We start from the raw sequence: 18,185 nt of genomic DNA, 5'->3' as shown, positions 1-18,185 counted from the left end.
TCTATTTTGGTCCCCCTGCTGAATCATGCCCCTTCAATGGGTCATCTCTTTCCTCCCTCGATCTCTCCACACTCCCTGATTTATCCTTGCTCTCTATCACACACAAACCCTCTTTCATCCCTCGTTATATCTGCGATGATTTACTCTCCCTCCTCCTTTCTCTCTTACCTCTACATTTTCCTTTTCTCCCATTTTTCGTCTTTATTCGGGTTCGCATCTCTTCATCCACGAGGACTTAATTCTGTGAATGGCCGTCAGTGTGAGTCATTTAGTCCCTGGAGCAGAACGCTCTTCATAGACCAGACGTCTGTAGCTATTTATACACAGCTGCAGTCGGGGTGAGAAAGAGGCCAAAAGTTGTTGCAGGTTTCAGGTGAAGCGCTGGCTTTGATGGTTGCAAGACATTTCTGTCTTTATTAAGATAAATGCAAACAAAAAGGTTTGTGTTTGCTCTGCACTTGTGAAATGCTATTAATCCTACACATTAGTGTTTGGGGGGCCTGCGTGGACGCTCATTAGAACTGAAAGTAGTGGCTTTGTGTGAAACGCTGAGTTCAGCTCAGTTTGCCTCTTTGTCGAGGAAACGATAACCCATAACTTGCCCCGCAGCGTGACTCGGTGTTCCTCCGCTCTGCCGTCGCTCCTCCTTCTGCTCTCGGCTCTGAGGTGGCCGGCTCACAGCTCGTGCTTCAGATGCTCAGGCCTGTAACTACGATGAGCTTTCTGAAATAAAGACATGTCAAAGCCCAGAAGGCATTCGTGACCCATTCCCCAGTCCATCTCTCTGTGGATTAAGTCCATATTCTCATTTGCACTTGAAAGAAAGTAATCCTCCTTTCTGTTGTGAAACGGGCAGAATAAGAAGACGAGACGTGTCAGCAGAATCCTCCACACGAGTACTCCTGATTCATCCACGTCAGATCAGTCTCACGTGTCACAACGGCTTTTTTTACCAGTCTCTGGACACCTGAGGCTGTGGTGATGAGGGCTGGTGTCATTGTAGGGTCTTTACCTTACAATATAAAGTGCCCTGAGGTGGCTGTTGTAGCGATTTGGTGCCATATGAATAAAACTGAACAACCCAGCTGTCCCTGAATTCTGCTGAAGCCAATCCCAGCAGTCCTGTCAGCACTGGGTGAGTTTATTACTCCAGCTGGGTATCAGATCACTGCTTCTGGAGGTATTTGAGGAGCTGGTGCTGTGGCCCTCTGCTGTTATACAGCCTTTCTGACCTGTGCTCATGTGTTGACTCATGTACCTGCTCAGCTTAGTTCCTACAATACCTGAGAGGAGCTTCCACGTAGTGGAGAGGCAGGTAGTTCGATGGCGACCTTTTATGGCCAGGATGGTTCTGCCTTGTGTTAGCCAGCCTGCTGTTAGCAGTGACCCTTATTTGTGCTGCCGGGCGATCGTGGAGGGCTGTGAGCTTCGTCAGTCAGCAGGCATGGATCACGTCAGGTCCTGGTCCAGCTCATTCTTGTGGTTGGATGGCTGTCTTTGTGACGTTCACTGGCTCTTGTTCTGGGAGGTTGCTCTGGTCTGCTCTTAGATCCACCAGTGACGCTTCTTTCTCCTGGATGTTCTTCCAATATTTTTCAGTCTCAGCTTCGGGTGGGTAGGACACCCTGGATGGGTCTGTGGACAACAAGCCATTATTCTCTCTGCTTGTCTTCAGCCTACTGGGCAGAGCTGTGAGGCTTCATTTGTTCAATTTGCTGCACCTCTGATTCACCCGCAACCTGTTTCTTTAGCAGCTAGCTTCTTCCAAATGTAACTCATGATGATATACACCAGCGGTCTCCAACCTTTTTTGTGCCACGGACCAGTTTATGCCTGACAATATTTTCATGGACCGGCCTTTAAGGTGTCGCGGATAAATACAACAAAATAAAACTAGTACCGGTACCAAAAAAAGAAGATTTATTCATAACACACGTGAAAACACCCAGGAAAACCGAGTAAATGATAAAAACAATAACAAAATAACGCTGAAAACCGATAAAAACCCTGAAAACTATACATTTCACACCCGAGCCTCAACAACTCAAGCGACTCACGGACCGGTACCAGTCCGAGGCCCGGGGGTTGGAGACCGCTGATATACACTACTCACGTATCTAAAAGTAATATATAAGTAACTCAGTTAAAACACTATGAGGCCTAAGTCATCACCAGTGATGAGAAGACGTTTTTTCTGCAGGATTGTAGAAACTTGGGAGCAAATTTTTTATTTTTTATTTTTTTTAAATCACATTTAGTAATCTGTGAGATACAAACCATCTGCATGTGTTTATCAATATCATGCTGGCCTTCTGCTTCTATTACATCCAAGTTTGTTTCTTTTTCTATTTCTGGATTTTATGTATGATTAACTTTTATTTACGGATCATTTTATGAATTACACACACACAAATTCTGGTTTTGCTATCTTAGTGAGGACATCTAATTGACATAATGCTTTCCCTAAATGCTTACCCTATCCATCATAAATGAATGCCTAACCCTCAGCCTGAACCTAACCTTAACCCTGACACTAAAATCACAATCACGCGTGCGTCCTCACAAGTCCTCCGGTCCCTGCAAGTATAGTAACGTTCCAATTGTTGGTCCCCACGAAGATGTCTAAACAGGCACACACACACACACACACACAGTTGTGATTTCTCATATTTGCACCTGAACAGAAAACAGACCAAACTAAAAACAGACTTATGGCCACACTGAACTTTAATTAAATCAAATCAAATAAAATCATCCGTCACTATTTCACTATTATGAACATGTGCATTGTAGTTTATAGTTACCTTGACATATTTTTCCCAAAATAAAATAAAATCTTTTTACATCATTGCCTTGCATCATAAAATCTTTGCTATACTATAAACATATAGTATGAACACTGGGAATTTAATGTAAATTTAAAATGTTAATATTCTGAAAATGGCTTTGTTCATTTTTGCTCTTTTCTAGCCATCACCTACACACCTAGCTATAAGAAGACCCCTCCTCCAGTCCCACCACGCACCACCTCCAAACCGCTCATCTCCATCACGGCCCAGAGTAGCACCGAGTCCACCCAGGACGCCCACCACGAGGGGAGGCACCCTCACGGTGGGATGTGGGCGTCCGACGGCATCAGCTTGGGGTTGACCCCGGGCAGAGGCCTCTACAACTCCAACGACAGCCTGGATAGCACCAAAGCTGTTACTATAGCGATGGAGGCGGCCAGAGTCATGGCTGGAAAAAGACACCCGTCCACAGACTCTCACAGCTCAGTGCTCACCTGCGATAAGGCCATCCTCGTGTCAAAGGCCGAGGAGTACTTGAAAACACCTCGATCATCTATAGGGATACAGGTCAGTCTTCACATGAGCGCGTGTGGTTAAAATGCCATTTCACTGGTCCGAAAACTCACACTGCTCAAACCTGTGTGTGGTTATATAACATCAAAGAATAGTTTCCCACACATACATTCAGCCGAGAAACGGCGTTCTCATTTCAGGGGCTAAAAATAGCAGGAGTGAGTCATCTTACTGCAATCCGTTAATTAAGATTCAACTCATGCTGGAGCAGGTTTTAGTGAATGGTAGTTCACTCCACGGTTCATTCACTCCTCTTCTTACTGTACCTGCCTCTCTTTCTGTCTAACCCCACTGACTCTCTCCCCCTTTCTAATTGTTCTCCCTCTCACTTCCTTTGTGCCTTTTTTCTCCCTCCACCTCCCATTTCAGAGTCTTTTTACTTTAGATTTGTCTCAGTCGTGCTCCGACTGTAGCCGAGGTTCTGCTGTTGCTGATCTTCCTTTGCAGGTTTCTGCTTTGATGCTCTTAAAAGATTGAGGAGTCGGTTCACTCCGCCTTCGTAGCCATTTAAAGCAGAATATCAGGTCTATTAAAGTTTTAAAGTTTGCATGTAGGGAGTTTGGTTTTCTGCTTTCATCTCATTATTACTTGTCTACCTTAATCAGTGCATCTTTCCTGTTTATTCTTCCTCCTCCACACAAATATGTGCACGTACATATATCCACTCTGCTGGCTGTCGTTCCTGCTAAACTGTTTGCAAACTCAAACCTGCTCATATATAAAATTTGAACCGTTTGATTTCATTCTGCCTGTGTTTGAATATCTTTCTTTTTTTGCTAAAGAAATTAAGTGCATCCTAACTGCAGTGTTTTCTTTCAAAATGAGATTAAAAGAGGTAATTGGGTTGAGCTGGGGTTAAATATTATTACGGGGAAGTCAAACAGTAGTCAGGAGATTCTTCCACACATCCAAACTTGAGAATTTGCAGGAGAACATTTAGCAAATTTCTAAATTACTGCCATCAAAAATGAGCAATTTTAATGATAAGAGACTGAAACTGGTAAAAACAAACAAACCCAAAAACAAATGACAGAAGCAACAAAAGCTGGAGCTCCTCAAACGGCCTCTGAAGGCAGGCACTGATCCGGGTCTACGGGTCAAAACCTGCAGACTCACATGCTAAATAGCTAACCTCACTGCAGACGAGAACAGGTCAGCTAAATCAACTGAACTCAACCTCTCAACCCTGTGGAGAGGTTGAATATCATTTGTATTATAAGTGCAGGGTTAAAATGTTAAACAGAGCCGACGAGTCTCTGTTAGACAGACGTGTGTGTCACTGTAGAGCTTTTGTAGTAGCCGAGCTGAATCTGTGGGAGAACAAATTTTGCCGCCTGTCCTGTAACCGGCCCAGAGGGTGGTCAGGATATCAGTTTGTTCAGCCACCTCCTGTCCAGTCATAAAGTCAGCCTTCCTAATCAGTTTATTCACAGCTCTGATGCTCAGCAAACCACAGTGAAGTACCCGCTGCAACTGAGAGGCAGGAAATCTCTGGGATCTCAGCTTGCTTAGGGAGTCGAGCCTGCTCAGCCCCTTTCTGCACACAGCCTCTGTGCTGGTCTTCCACTTCAGCCCACAGTGGTCCTTTAACGGACCTCCCACCCAGTCACGATTCCACTCTGATCTGTTGATTTTGATTGGCTGCACTGGCTATTAGCCTTTAACATATTCTGTATATATTCTTTCAGATGCAATGATAAAAGCATAGTGATGATGTCAGGAGACTATAAACAGCAGACACAGTGCAAAAACGCCAGGGTCTGTCAGTTATATATATACATGTGAGCCATCTGCAGTTATTAGTGCATTGCTAAAAGCAGCTTTCAGCTGCTCCCATCTTGTGTGTAAAACGCCAGCCTTGCATTAAAAATGGTTGCTTTAGGAGGAGAAACGAGCTCAGTGTTAATGAAGGTCTCACAGTAACCAGGCTACGTTTCCCTGACTCATGTAAACAGCTTGGTTTACTCACTCTTTGCTCCAGAAATGATTTACCCAATTACTCAAGCAAAGTTCAGAAATCCTTGTTCACGTTCTTACTCTCTTCATCTCCAGCACATTTGCAGTAGTGGCACTTTTTTCCTGTTTGCCGGGGTCAAAGCCTGCCATCTAAAGATGAACAGGCCACCCAGCCGCTCATTTATAGAAAACAGAAGTGAAACATCCAAATCTCATTGCAACACTTCAGAAAAGTCCAAAGCAACACATTCAGCACATGTGCATGAGCGACCCATCCATCACCAGTGAGGTGGTGATCAAACCCTCTGGGAGAACGAGTCCAGTGTTAGCGCTGTGTGTTTGAGTGGAAGAGAGGAAGTGAAGGTGAAAATGCAGGAGTGTGTGTGTGTGTGTGGGGGTAGCCTATTATTAGTGCTTCTACGCAGTGTACCAGGGGCATGGAGAAAAGTTGTCATACCATAGGCACGAGGAGTGTGTGTGTGTGTGTGTGTGTGTGTGTGTGTGTGTGTGTGTGTGTGTGTGTGTGTGTGTGACAGAGAATTATACTGACATTGAAATTGCCTCCAGTGATGTGTGGAAAGTCCAGTTAAATTACCAGTGCAGGTAATTTAAGCTTCTGGACTGAAATATAAAATAAGCAGAAAGAAGAATTTCTCGTTCGTCTAATCATAAATGTTTAGGTTTAAAACTTTACAGTCTGAGAGGACTTACATGCTTCATTCTCACATTCATCTTTAACAACATTATATTTACCTGCCTATACTCTGACTGTACTGCATGAGAATGATTTGCATGGGTCCTGTATATAGCCTGAGACTTACAGGTTTCTTTAAGTATCCCTAGCAGTGATGCAGAAGGTTTCAACCCATCACTTTGGACCTTCATGTTGGAGAATTAAAGCTTTATTTTATAAGAGCCATAATTTTCTAACAATTTCTCAGAAACCTTTTCCTGAAAAGACTCAAATATTATTGAATGCACTAAGCTGTAATACCAGGGAGTCTGTTATTTTACAATTAAGGGATTTTTTATTCGAAAAGCAAAATTGCTGTAGCACAAATTTAAGAAACTGAGCTTAGTGTCAGTTCACCAAAGCATATTTTTAATTATGACTTTGGATAATGTGTCATAGTCCAGAGGTCTTTGAACTACAGTGTGCAAATACTCATTTATTATATTCAGCCGACCTCTTCGTCATCCATGTGCTTCACCCAGTCCTGTAATTAACCTGGATTATCCTTCCTTTGCATTGATTTCACCCTCTCAGCCTGCCTCTTCTACAGGAGGTCAACTTTTAACATTTCTGCACATTTTTTTAAATGTTAATTATTGGCTTTGTGGACTCGGTGTTGACTTGACTTCCTCCGGTCCTCCCATTGGGACCACTTTAGAGCCATCTGGGCTGCACTTTTGCCACTTTAGAACTCAGACATGCTTACATTCCCAAAGTCTGATTGATTTATTCACAGCAAGAGTTTTAATTGGAGCCTTAATGAGGTCGTATGAAAAAAGGAGTCAAAGCTTTTAACCTTAAACGCACTCTTTGGCTCCAGGAAGTCACCAGGTGGTGTTTGAGTGCTGCGGATGAAAGGCCGAGTCGCTCCGTGCAGCTTTCAGTTTCCACACCTGTGCTGATTCTGTGCCTGCGATGATGTATGCACGGCCTTGCATTTCTGCATGTGCGCGCCAAAGCATGTCCAGCCTAAAGAGCCCGCTGGACGCAAACTGCACGGCATCCTGGATGTTTTGTCTTCTTTCAGCTCTCATCCTTCAGACATGAAACCCATTCTCTATCATGAGGTGGACTTGGCTCTGCCTCTAACGCGGAGCGAGTAATGGAGGTCACCTCAGCAGGCTGCTCCGTGCTCATTTCCTCCCTGCTAACAGCTTCTTCCAAACAGCCTGACAGAATACAAAATAGCTCACCAAAAATGTCACTCCTGAGCTTTAATACTGACCACTCCACAACAAAGGTAGGGCTGACATTTCCAAACAACAGAGCTGCACGATATTCTCAACCAATGCATTTGGTTCAGTCTCACAGTCATAATACTACACTGAGTCGGAGATTTATGAATGTCAGATGCTTAAAAGGCCTCTTATAGACATTTTGGGCGCTCTTTGAAACACCCGAGGGCTGGAACGATATCATTGGCAGAGAAATGCACTCGTTTCTTTACAGCTATGTGCATTATAGCACAGTGCTTTGATATCAGACGAACATTATTTACGATGCAGATATTTCAAATTCAAATACTAGGATCATGAGTTGTTACAGCTCATCCTGAGGAGGACGCAATGCTCACATTAAGTCCTGCTTGTCTAACCTTTAAAAAAATCACAGTATAAAAACACATTTTGGTATATTGTCAAAGACGAGGGAAGTTTGTGGGTAAGTGCAAAGTTAAACCAGCTAAAAAACCCAGGGCACAGCCACGAGTCATTTTTCTGACCTATGCATGCTGTAAATGTGTTCCTGAAACATTTAACCCATGATTAGCTGACTCTAAACAACCCTGCGAGGAAACCCAGGTGACCAAAGGACGAACATCACTCTCTCTTTCTCTCAGGGACCATAAGGCTCCGCTCAGCTCTTATCAAAGCTGCACCGCTCAGGTTATAAATACACCCGACAGAATAGAGCTGATCGCTCAGAACACATCCAAAGTCATCCAAAATATGGTCACCATGTGCCCTGTGCACACTGACTCAGCTCTCCAGTAATCACAGCTGTGATTGGGCTTTTATTTCCCTTAGTCTTTACCAGGCAAATAAAAATAAAGAAGGATGGATCAGATGTTTGTGTAGCTTATGTGGATCCGTATTTCACTAGGAGATGACTTCAGGTTGGGAAAAATGAGGTCAGGAAGACAGTCCTATACGGGGGATAGATGAGCGGTAATGAAGAAGATGATGAGCGTTGGCTGGCAGGGGTAGATAACCGCCGCTGGAGAGAAGATGGAAGATGGTATGATTGTGCTGAGTGGGCTGTGAGTGAAGGAGTGGCTGAGACGTGCAGGCAGACAAGCATCTGATTGGAGGAGGGTGATGTAAGGTGTGAAGAAAGCCCAGGTAGACAAAGGAAAAGCAATAAACAAGAAACTGGGGTTTCAGATGACTCAATGAGGTGTGATTAATCAGGGACCAAGTCTGAGCAAACAAAGCACTTCACATGAACATACAAGCATGGAGAGGGACTGAAGCAGCTGCTGCGTCTGCTCATGCACTGAGGTATGTGCATTGCATGCATGTATGTGCTGTAATCTGCTTTTTGCAAACAGAAAACGATCTATTTTTTTATTTGCATGAGGAGCGGGAGAAGTCGGATCCAATCATAAGTGGTCACTCAAGATGCATTTTAATGCCAGCTGTGAACTGGTATACTTGAGCTGTCAGCTTGTGTTTGGATCACTCAAAGCAGATGTTAATGCAAGGTCTGTCTCTCTGAAGATACAACCAATTACACCAACCGTACCAATGAAATCATATTTGCAGAGCACTGCTTGTACTGTCACAGAGAAAAAGAGCTCAGTGGGCACCGGAGAAAAATGACTGACATGACAAAAATGACAAAACAGTATTTAAAAAAAAGAGAGCCACAGTCAGTCAGCAAGACATTGTGGAAACTAGACAAAGAGAGACAAGTGAGAGAAAGAAATTAGAAGAGAAAAAGAAGAACGGATGGAGAAAGAACGGCAGAGCAAAATGGTCAACACTGAAGAGGTGTCATTAAATGTGGCTCCACCGACTGTAGCCATGCAGGAGCCATTATCATCCGCCGCTCTGTCCTCCTCCTCCATAGTAAAAACGAATGTCCTCATTTCTATCACTGTGGATGGTTCCAAAGCATCCAGACGACCATAACTGACTAAAATGCTTCAAAAGAAACCTTATCTTTAAACACATATATGATGGCTTTTCACACTATTTAAATTATCTTCATGACCTTCATGAGGTCATCACCTACAGCTAACGGTTGTGCCTCGAATGTATTTCCTGCTATCTGCAGTCATCCCTTTATCCTGAGGCACAATGGCCGCTCTACAGAAAACACAGGCCAAGAACAGAGAAATGACATTGCATCAGTAAGTTCAGAAATTAGAGTCCATTAACCTGAACATTTTACGGTTTCCTGCAGTGCAGAAAAACCCAAAAAGCACCAGGCGCTGTGAAACAGCCTCACCTGGCATACATGCTGGAAGTCCTAGAGTCGCAGTAGCTCTGCACTCTGCAGTCAGTGGCACTCAACGTAGAGCCCAAATTATTGCCTCTCAGAGTTCAAGTAGCAAACACACCTCCACATAAACTGTTTGGAGGAGCCTGCATGACTCAAGCTTTTATGACTGAAATGTGAGAAAGAAAGCACAGAGGAATATGGGCTCAAATTGTGGTCATAAATATTTTGTACTTGTAAATCAGTGGCTGAGACTGATTTACAAGTCAGTGTGGAGTTAGCCAAAAAATACGTGTGAAACTCTGCACCAGTGTTGCCAACTCCTCAGTAAGGAAAATCGCTATTGGTTGTCCTAAAAGTCGCTAGAAGTCGCTAAATGACGTCATCACCTAATTTGCATAATTGGTCATGCTAATGTAATTGTAACTTATGTTGTTGGAGAGAGAAATAACATCGTGGAAGAGACATAAAGTGAGTAAAAAACGTCCTAAATGCATTTAGAGTTTATTTAGAACTACAAATTAAATTTCTTTTAGCAATTATTGTTTTTTTAATGTCACAATTCCAACCCTGCTCCTTTACCCGGGCTTGGACCGGCAAAAGTGACCCGAAATAGGCACTCTGGTGGAGTTACTTTGTGTGTGTGTGTTTATAAGTAGTTTTAAACCTTGTGATCCACAAAACAGCTTAATAGTAAAAGAGTAAAAGAAGAACTGACTGCGTTACAGCACCCGCTGCTTGTTGAGAGTAAAAGCGATATGCGCTTTCACGTCTTTTTTTAGGGGGGTCTGAAAAATCGCTAAATATAGCGACAAAGTCGCTAAGTTGGCAACACTGGTTTATAGTACGAATTTTGACCCTGTTTTTCTTCCTTTCATCTGATTGGCCAATGTCATGTCAATCACAAATTTAACTATCCAATCAGAGAACAGATGGGTTTGGCTATTGGAGGGATGCTTTATGGGGCTTCAGGTCCTTGAAGGGAATAAAAGCCCTTTTACATGCTAGCCCAACGTTTTCCTTCATCACCACGAAGAAAAACAGTCTGTGGTCGTCCGAGTTTGGTGATTTTTGTGTCACAGGTTTACGTGCTTAATACAGGGACTAGCATCTAGTACAGGTAGAGCTGCTGCAAAAACCCACAGAGCCCAGCAGCCAGCGCAACAAATTCTGGATCCTTGGCTTTTAGTTAGCATTTAGCATTAGCATCACATGCTGCGTCTGATGTGAAAGGACCTTTATGCTGCGCACTGTGACTCACAGCAATGGTCCCGGGTCAGCCCTGACTTTGTGTTAAACTAACCCTAAAGTAATAATGTTTTTTCTAAGCACTGACATACCACAACGTTATCCTTTCAACAGCTACTGAAAGTTACGGGACCTAGCTGCTATCGGATATTTATATAGAGATCCTCCAGCTTCAAACTGTATTACCCTTCCAGGACCTGCAGTTCAAAAAAGCTCCCCTCCAACAGCCAAACCCATCTGTTCTCTAATTGGATAGTTAAATTTGTGATTCACATGACATTGACCAATCAGATAAAAGGAAGAAAAACAGGGTTAAAATTCATACTTGTAACTTGAAACTTGAGTCCAGAGTTTCACACGTATTTTTTGTCCACACACAAATCTTTTTTACACACACACAAATTCTTTTTACACACACAAATCCTGATTTACAAATACAAAATATTTCTGACCACAATTTGAGTCCACAGAGGAAGACTGGTAACACAAAGCAGACTGCTCGGGTCACGAAACGCAAGGAAGCAGACCAGCAGAAATCTGGGCTTTGCTCCCGCGAGTCCAGATTTGAGATTTCTGGTTCCACGTCTTTGTGATATGCAGAGAGAATGAACGGATGGTGAGAGAAGTGTGTTTCCCACTGAGAAGCATGGCGGAGGAGGTGTGATAATGTTGCTGGTGACACTGTTGGCCATTTATGTAGAACAGCCACAACATTCACAGCGGCTCAGCTTCCCATCTGGTTCCAGTTGGTGGGACCATCATTTGTTTTCCAACAGGACGACGACCTGAAGCACACATCCACACTCTAAGGGTGTCCGACAAACACGCTAATGGAGCGCCTTCACGTTGACCCGACCGAAACTCACAGGTGTTTGTGTTGAGCTCTCGCAGCGTGTGTGCAAAGGTGGCTAATGTGAAGCTGCTATCCTTATTGCATAGTTGCACAGCAAAGCATCGAACGAGTTCTCAAACATTTAGCTGGCGCTGTGTGGTGCCATTATTAAATCTAATACTTCCTTTTGGGCAACTGCAAATGCTTTATTGGACATTTTATGTTGTAGAAAGTACCCTATAGCACACTGTGCTTCATTCTTTAGCCTAATTTCTGCTCAAACCTAAAAACCACCTCAGTCTTTTTCCCTTCGCAGCCTCCATAAATCATACAATGTTTACTTTCTGACACGCTGTGCACCGTTAAGTTGCTCTGTCCAGTCCCAACCCAATAAACACAGAAACACTGGGGAATTGCAGCTCACATAATGAGAAGCACTGTTTGTATCTTTTCTTCGCATTAGGTGGAAGCAGCCACGGACTCTGAATCTGAAAGCAAAGGCTCACGGGAGTACCATTCTGTTGGGATCCAGGTAGAGGATGAAAAGAAAGGGTAAGATAATGGCTTTGGGATTTTCACATCATTACAAAACATCAGGGTTTGATGTTTGATCTCGGTATCGCAGAAAATAGCCCCACTGTCAGTGCCATTATTCGTCATTTTGGCATGTGTACATTCAGCTGTGCCTTTAATCTCTTCGCCCCTCAGACAGGGAAGGTTCAAACGCTCCAACAGCGTGACTGCAGCGGTGCAGGCCGACCTGGAGTTGGAGGGCTTTCCCACCATGGAGGACAAGGGCCTGCAGTTTGGTGGGGGATTCCAGCGTCACTCAGAGCCCAGCACACCTACCCAGTACGGGGCAGTGCGGACCGTGCGCACCCAGGGGCTCTTCAGCTACCGGGAGGATTATCGTACCCCTGCTGAACCCCCCAGTCCCCGGGAGACCACCAGCGAAACCACCTGGCAGCTAGAACCCCCCTCCCCGCGGGAGAACGCGGCTTCGCCGGGCGAGTCAGGGAGGGCGTCCCCTTCCCTGCGGAGGGACGGGAGCTGGTTCATGCAGTTGCTCCACAATGAAACAAAGAGGATGGAAGGCTGGTGTAAGGAGATGGAGGCAGAAGCTGAAGAGAATGACCTGTCAGAGGAGAGTGAGTGAATCTCTGATCCTTTGAGCAGAATTAAAAGTTTGCATGTGCTCTGTTTGATATGCTGCGTGTGATTCAGTTCTAGGGAAAATCCGAAGTGCAGTGGGAAGCGCTCAGCTGCTCATGTCTCAGAAATTCCAGCAATTCTACTGGTTGTGTCAGCAAAACCTGGTAAGACGTGATTTTATTAAAGTCTGTAGGTAAAGAACAAATAAAACTGCTGTTTACATCATAACTCACATGTAGGTGACATGAACTGCAGCACACAAATAACATGACCATCCACACTGCATGTGATCCGTCCTAACACATCTGTGCTTGAAGGTAAGAGAGAGAAATTAGAATGACACAGCTACATCTGGCACAAAGGTGATAGACTCAAAATATTGATTGTGCTGCAGAATGAACCTTTGTCATTAGAAACAGTTCCACTCTTTGTTCTTCAACCTTCAATACACGTTTAATACTTAGCTGGTGCTAACAAACTGAATCAACTGCCTGAAAATGTCATTGATTGGGGAAAAGTGCAACATTGAGAATCAATAGCTATTCGGCGCATTTATATGTGACCTGAGCATTCTGAAATAAAACAATACATGCGTGTGTGTGTGTGAGATGCAGCTTTATCCTGGAACAGAGGAAGTAAAGGTAGAATCAAGCTTCTATTCAAATGGATCTGAGACACCAGCAGTGTGTGTGGCACAGATGTTCCTCAGCACTATCACAGCCACTGGTTTTGCCTCTAAGTGTACGGCTTGCGTCTGTAACTTGCGTCCTATTGGCTGTGGTAGCTGCTGCCTCCATGGTTCTGGATCTCGGGGTCTGTTCCTTTGCTGACGTGATCCGAGCCTCTGTGCTGTCCTCTGAGCTGGCCTTTTCTAGCCACTGGTAGGATTTCTTTAGTCAGCCGCTTCCCCTGTCTGTCGATGGTACTGATGTAGATGTAGATAGATGGTGCAGATATATCCCATGCAGGGGCTTGGTCATCCAATACACTTCCTCCTCCTGTTCCTCATCACCGTCTGTCTTTAGCTGCCTGAGGCTCTTGTGGAGCAGCCCTTGTGAGTGCTGTACTGTGGCTCTGACACTCAGTGATCCATGCCCTCCCACTTTCTGTAGCTCATGGAGCGTCTGGATTTTGGGTGAAAACCTCCATGCTTTATGAGGGGTTTTCATGTCTTGACATTTGTGACATCTCCTCCTCCTGTGGGCATCTTATTATTCCAGCTGGTTGTCTGATGACCGGTAGGGCATATGCACCGATGGCTTGTATCTTATTCCTACTATTCAGCTGGCTTCTCTGCAACTGTGAGTTGATGTCTCCCTCACACCTGGCATACAGTTAGATAGGTAGGTAGAGGTACTATTTCCTCCTGAAGGAGACGGTCTTATGAATGTTTACTCAACAAACAGCAACCTTGACCATGCCATAAATCCATATGGAACAATATTTCATACACCGCCTTGGTTTGTGAAATGTCCACAAATGAGAAACTTAAAAGGACGTCTCATCTTGTTTTAGGAGCCGGCTTTTCTTTAACATCTCAATCAACATTTAGGAAGCCTGAATTAAAACGAACGGTGTGCACAGACGGCTGCTCTGGGAGAATCTCCAGGATTTGAAGCACACACAGACACAGCCGAAGCTTAAAACTCACTAACTCCTGCCAAACCTGCCAGCTCTGAATATTTGAAGCCTTGAGACTTTGGAGTTTGCTGAACATCACAGGCACAGAGGTCAGAATAAAGCTGATGGAGTCCTGAGTCCATCTCTCAGTAATTAGAGATAACAGGAGCGAATTGTGTTTCTGGCATTCCTCACATGGTGGACACTCATGTTTGAAATCTAAGGCTTTTTGGGGTTTTTTAATGGCTTTCTGTAATTTAATATCTGTGTGTGATGTTGCAACAGATACAACTTTAGGAAAGAGCTGAAGAAACAACATTTTAATTGGTTAATGAACTTCTACACTTGAGGCCAAAGATGATATTTTTGAGATCATTTTAGCGACTCCCTGCTGTTTGTTTGGCTAAAAATAATTATCTGATTACTTAATGCACAAGAAACCAAATGAGTTGGGAACTTCCAAACTTAAAGAACAAGCCCCCGTCATATAAAATACTACATCTACTCTGCTGCACGCTTCAAATGTCATAATGTTTTAGAGCTTGACCATCTCTGGTTGTCGAGTCACAGCACAGTTTGGTCGGTGCAAAGTTTATGAAACCATGGAGCTGAAATAGTTGAAGGTATAAAGTAAAACATGGACAGAAATATACGGAGCCCCGCAGGGGACATGGGAGAAAAAAAAATTAAGACTAGACTTTTTTTCAAAACTAACTCGGGATCTCGCAAAAGTTGAATTCCAACAATGGCGGCAGCTACTTAGTTGTAATATTCCTCTTTCTGGGTCACAAAATAAACTTTTAAGATATTTTGAGGCGTGAATGTAGTTGTGTAAACGTCAGATATCTGCTCGGTTTACAAGACATCACATATTTGCAAAAGTGCGCCGACGTTTTCGGAGATCTGACATCCACTAGCTTGAAGCTAACGGGAGGTCGAGACCTACTACAGCCGGGAGGAACACCGCTTTCCCGGCACATCGTGCCTCGACCTCCCGGTCGGCTTAGAGCTGGCGGCCTCCAAAGAATGTGGCTAAAACTTTTTCCCGAGTTTGTTTTGCGAGATCTCGCAAAAGTCCGTCTTAATTTTTTTTTTCTCCCATGTCCCCTGCGGGGCTCCGTAGAAATATATGAATAAAAACATGGATAAAATCCTGAATACAGTGCAGGGTGTGCTGCAGCCTTAGCTCCACACCATCAAGCCCTGAAATCAAACTACGCCTCCTGAGAGAGCCTGTTTCTAATCGAATTTCTGCGTTTGATTTGGGAATAAAGAAATTTGCAATTAAATTAGAATTTGTAACGAACAAAGGTTAATAATATGCACACATTTACCTGAAGATCATCAATCTTTTTTCTCCCTGCATCAGTTTAAGAGCCTCTCATGATCATCCCTTACCGGCTTTTAGACGTTATTGTCCTCGAGCACAAACCGGCGTACCCGGGTCCTCATGGGCGGCGTTCAACACATAAAATCCGCTCAGAGATTCTGTTCAGGCGTACGCAGGTTGTGCTTCCTTATCATGAATAGCCTTCGCAAGAATATTCAGCTTGGAAGGAGCTAATTTAAAGAAAGAAAGAGGGACCGGCACACGGTCAACTCAAACCCGTGACTCATTAACCTGCAGCAGTTACTGAGACAATGAGGCACCTTTCAGTCGGATGTTCCTTTCATTTCAGATATCAAGTGATGAATAGGTCTGCGCCGACAGTCGGCTTAGTATTTCAGGCCTCATTCATGAACGAATGACGGGACCGCTCTCCAACACGAGCTGTTGCCCCTCATTTCAATCACTAGTTTTGAATATGACGAGGACACCTAGTGGACTGGAGCTGAAGTGCAGTAAGCAGGGTGGCCCACATGTGTGTTACATTACAGTATCTGCCTCACCACTTGAACACTCTTAAGAGTATTTGATCTTTCGTCTTGTGCCCGTGCTGCGTAGGACCCCAGTGCCATGCCGCGACCCACCTCTCAGGACCTGGCCGGGTTCTGGGACCTGCTGCAGCTCTCCATCGATGACGTCACCATGAAATTTGACCAGCTGCAGCAGATCAAGAACAACAACTGGAGGCCTGTAGATAGCCCAGAGAAGAAGGTGAGGCCTCGCTGCTTGCAGACTGATTTTTAAAAAAACGTGGAGCAAACAAAAAGTATTTTCTAATAAATTACATTTGAATCTTTCTCTCTTCTTTCTAAAGGCACCAGCTCCCGTACCAAAGAAGACAATTCGACAGAAGAGCGCAATGACGAGGGAGAAATCCCTGGACCTCCCAGATCGGCACCGGCAGGAAGCCCGCCGACGGCTCATGGCAGCCAAGCGGGCGGCCTCTTTCCGGCAGAACTCATCCTCGGAGCGAGCGGACAGCATCGAGATCTATATTCCAGAGGCTCAGACTAGACTTTGAGAGGATCGGGTCAGGGGCTAACACGTCTCCCTATTTCAAACGAAACTTTCAAACTAGCCTTTTTCTAGACTGCTAATCTCTCTACTCTTCCTTTATCCATCTGTCGTCTGATCTGATAGCCATCCTCAGTGCCCATCGCCAAAACCCCAGCGGACTGTAGGATGCGCCGAGGCTATACTCCTGCATCCAGAGCGAGTGTTAGCAGAAATGTCTGACACGAGTCGCTCGGGTTTCTCCTTAGCTCACTCTCATGACACCCGACCTACAAGCTCTCTCATCCAGTGTCCTGGATGGATACATCTGTAGTTTTTCAGCATTTGCAAAGTGCCATTTAAAAAGTGCAGCTTTGAGAACCTACCAGCAACCAGGCCTTTGAGCTAAAAGAGTAAATGAGAGATTCATTTATTTCAAGTTGTTCAAAAACGGTTAAAGTTAGTAGCCCTTCGATACTTTTTGATCATTTGAAAATTATCGTATGATTTCTTTTCTTTTGGGGAATAAGAAGCTAAGTATCACTAAATTGTTGTAAGTTCAAGTCTTTGCAAAGTGCCAATGCTTGAAATACCTCAACTGTGTGCATGTGGCACTGGTTACACATCCAAGGTTATTCAGGCAGCCCTAAATAAGCTCTGGACTGGTCAGTGTTGAAAGATGCAGCTTTCTACCCAATCTGGTTGTAGTCAAACATTCTTCATGGTCTGGATTGGTGGAAGGATGACATCAGCTCATCAACGCGCACATTTCAAACATCTTTCCTATATATCTCATGTTGCCAACTTTCAGATATTGACATTTACTTGAAGCTGAAAACATGCAAGTCTTGTGCCAACACGTTCATCCTGTCAATGCAGTAGAAACCAGTATGAAAGTGTCTGTAACTCCTTAGATTGAAATGTGTAGACAAATGCACTTATGCACTTATTACAGTTCTCTGTATTTCCAAGGGAAATGTACATACCCCAGTTCACAATAGTACTGTTGTATTTTTGAATTGTGAGTGGGATGAATATTCATCGTGTTTCCCCCCCTGCGTCTCCGCTGTTTCCCGCCCTTTCTTTTGCTCTTGACTCCTCTGGATTTGTTGCACACATGCAGTCGTTTTGATCGCGCGCACGCTCCACGCCGCACGGCCGTCTTTTCATCCGACATGCTTCTGTCAGGCCCTTTCAAGTTGCACCCTCAGCCACAGTTAACGAGGAGTGATGGAGAGAAAAACGTCAAAACATAAACAAAATATCTGCATACGCGCTTCTTTAATCTATGAAGTAATTTTTCCCATTTCTTGAAAAGTTCAGTGTAGTTTGAAGTCTCCCTGTGGCTGACACCCTTTAGGAAAATATGGGGAATAATGAAATGAAACTGGGGCAAAGGCTTTTCCAGAGGGATGCAAGCAGCAAGTCTCAAATAGCTAAAACTCTGCAAGAGCCCTGCTG

The 18,185-nt window shown here is 44.3% G+C and overlaps 1 protein-coding gene across 2 annotated transcripts in view; it reads left to right on the top strand.

Moving 5' to 3' along the window:
- Positions 1-18,185, top strand: part of dlgap2a (discs, large (Drosophila) homolog-associated protein 2a) — a 128,524-nt gene extending 110,339 nt beyond the window's left edge. For both annotated transcript variants that reach the window (XM_087832791.1, XM_087832792.1), the window contains 6 exons: positions 2,971-3,356; positions 12,036-12,124; positions 12,281-12,720; positions 12,797-12,888; positions 16,290-16,442; positions 16,546-18,185. In XM_087832791.1, the coding sequence (XP_087688917.1) occupies positions 2,971-3,356; positions 12,036-12,124; positions 12,281-12,720; positions 12,797-12,888; positions 16,290-16,442; positions 16,546-16,752 (1,367 nt within the window). In that variant the 3' untranslated portion in view covers positions 16,753-18,185. The remainder of the gene's footprint in view (positions 1-2,970; positions 3,357-12,035; positions 12,125-12,280; positions 12,721-12,796; positions 12,889-16,289; positions 16,443-16,545) is intronic.

Source organism: Neolamprologus brichardi, chromosome 19 (genome assembly GCF_056152115.1).
Source record: "Neolamprologus brichardi isolate AB-2024 chromosome 19, ASM5615211v1, whole genome shotgun sequence".
NCBI lineage: Eukaryota > Metazoa > Chordata > Actinopteri > Cichliformes > Cichlidae > Neolamprologus > Neolamprologus brichardi.
This window is presented reverse-complemented; position numbering and strand designations above follow the sequence as displayed.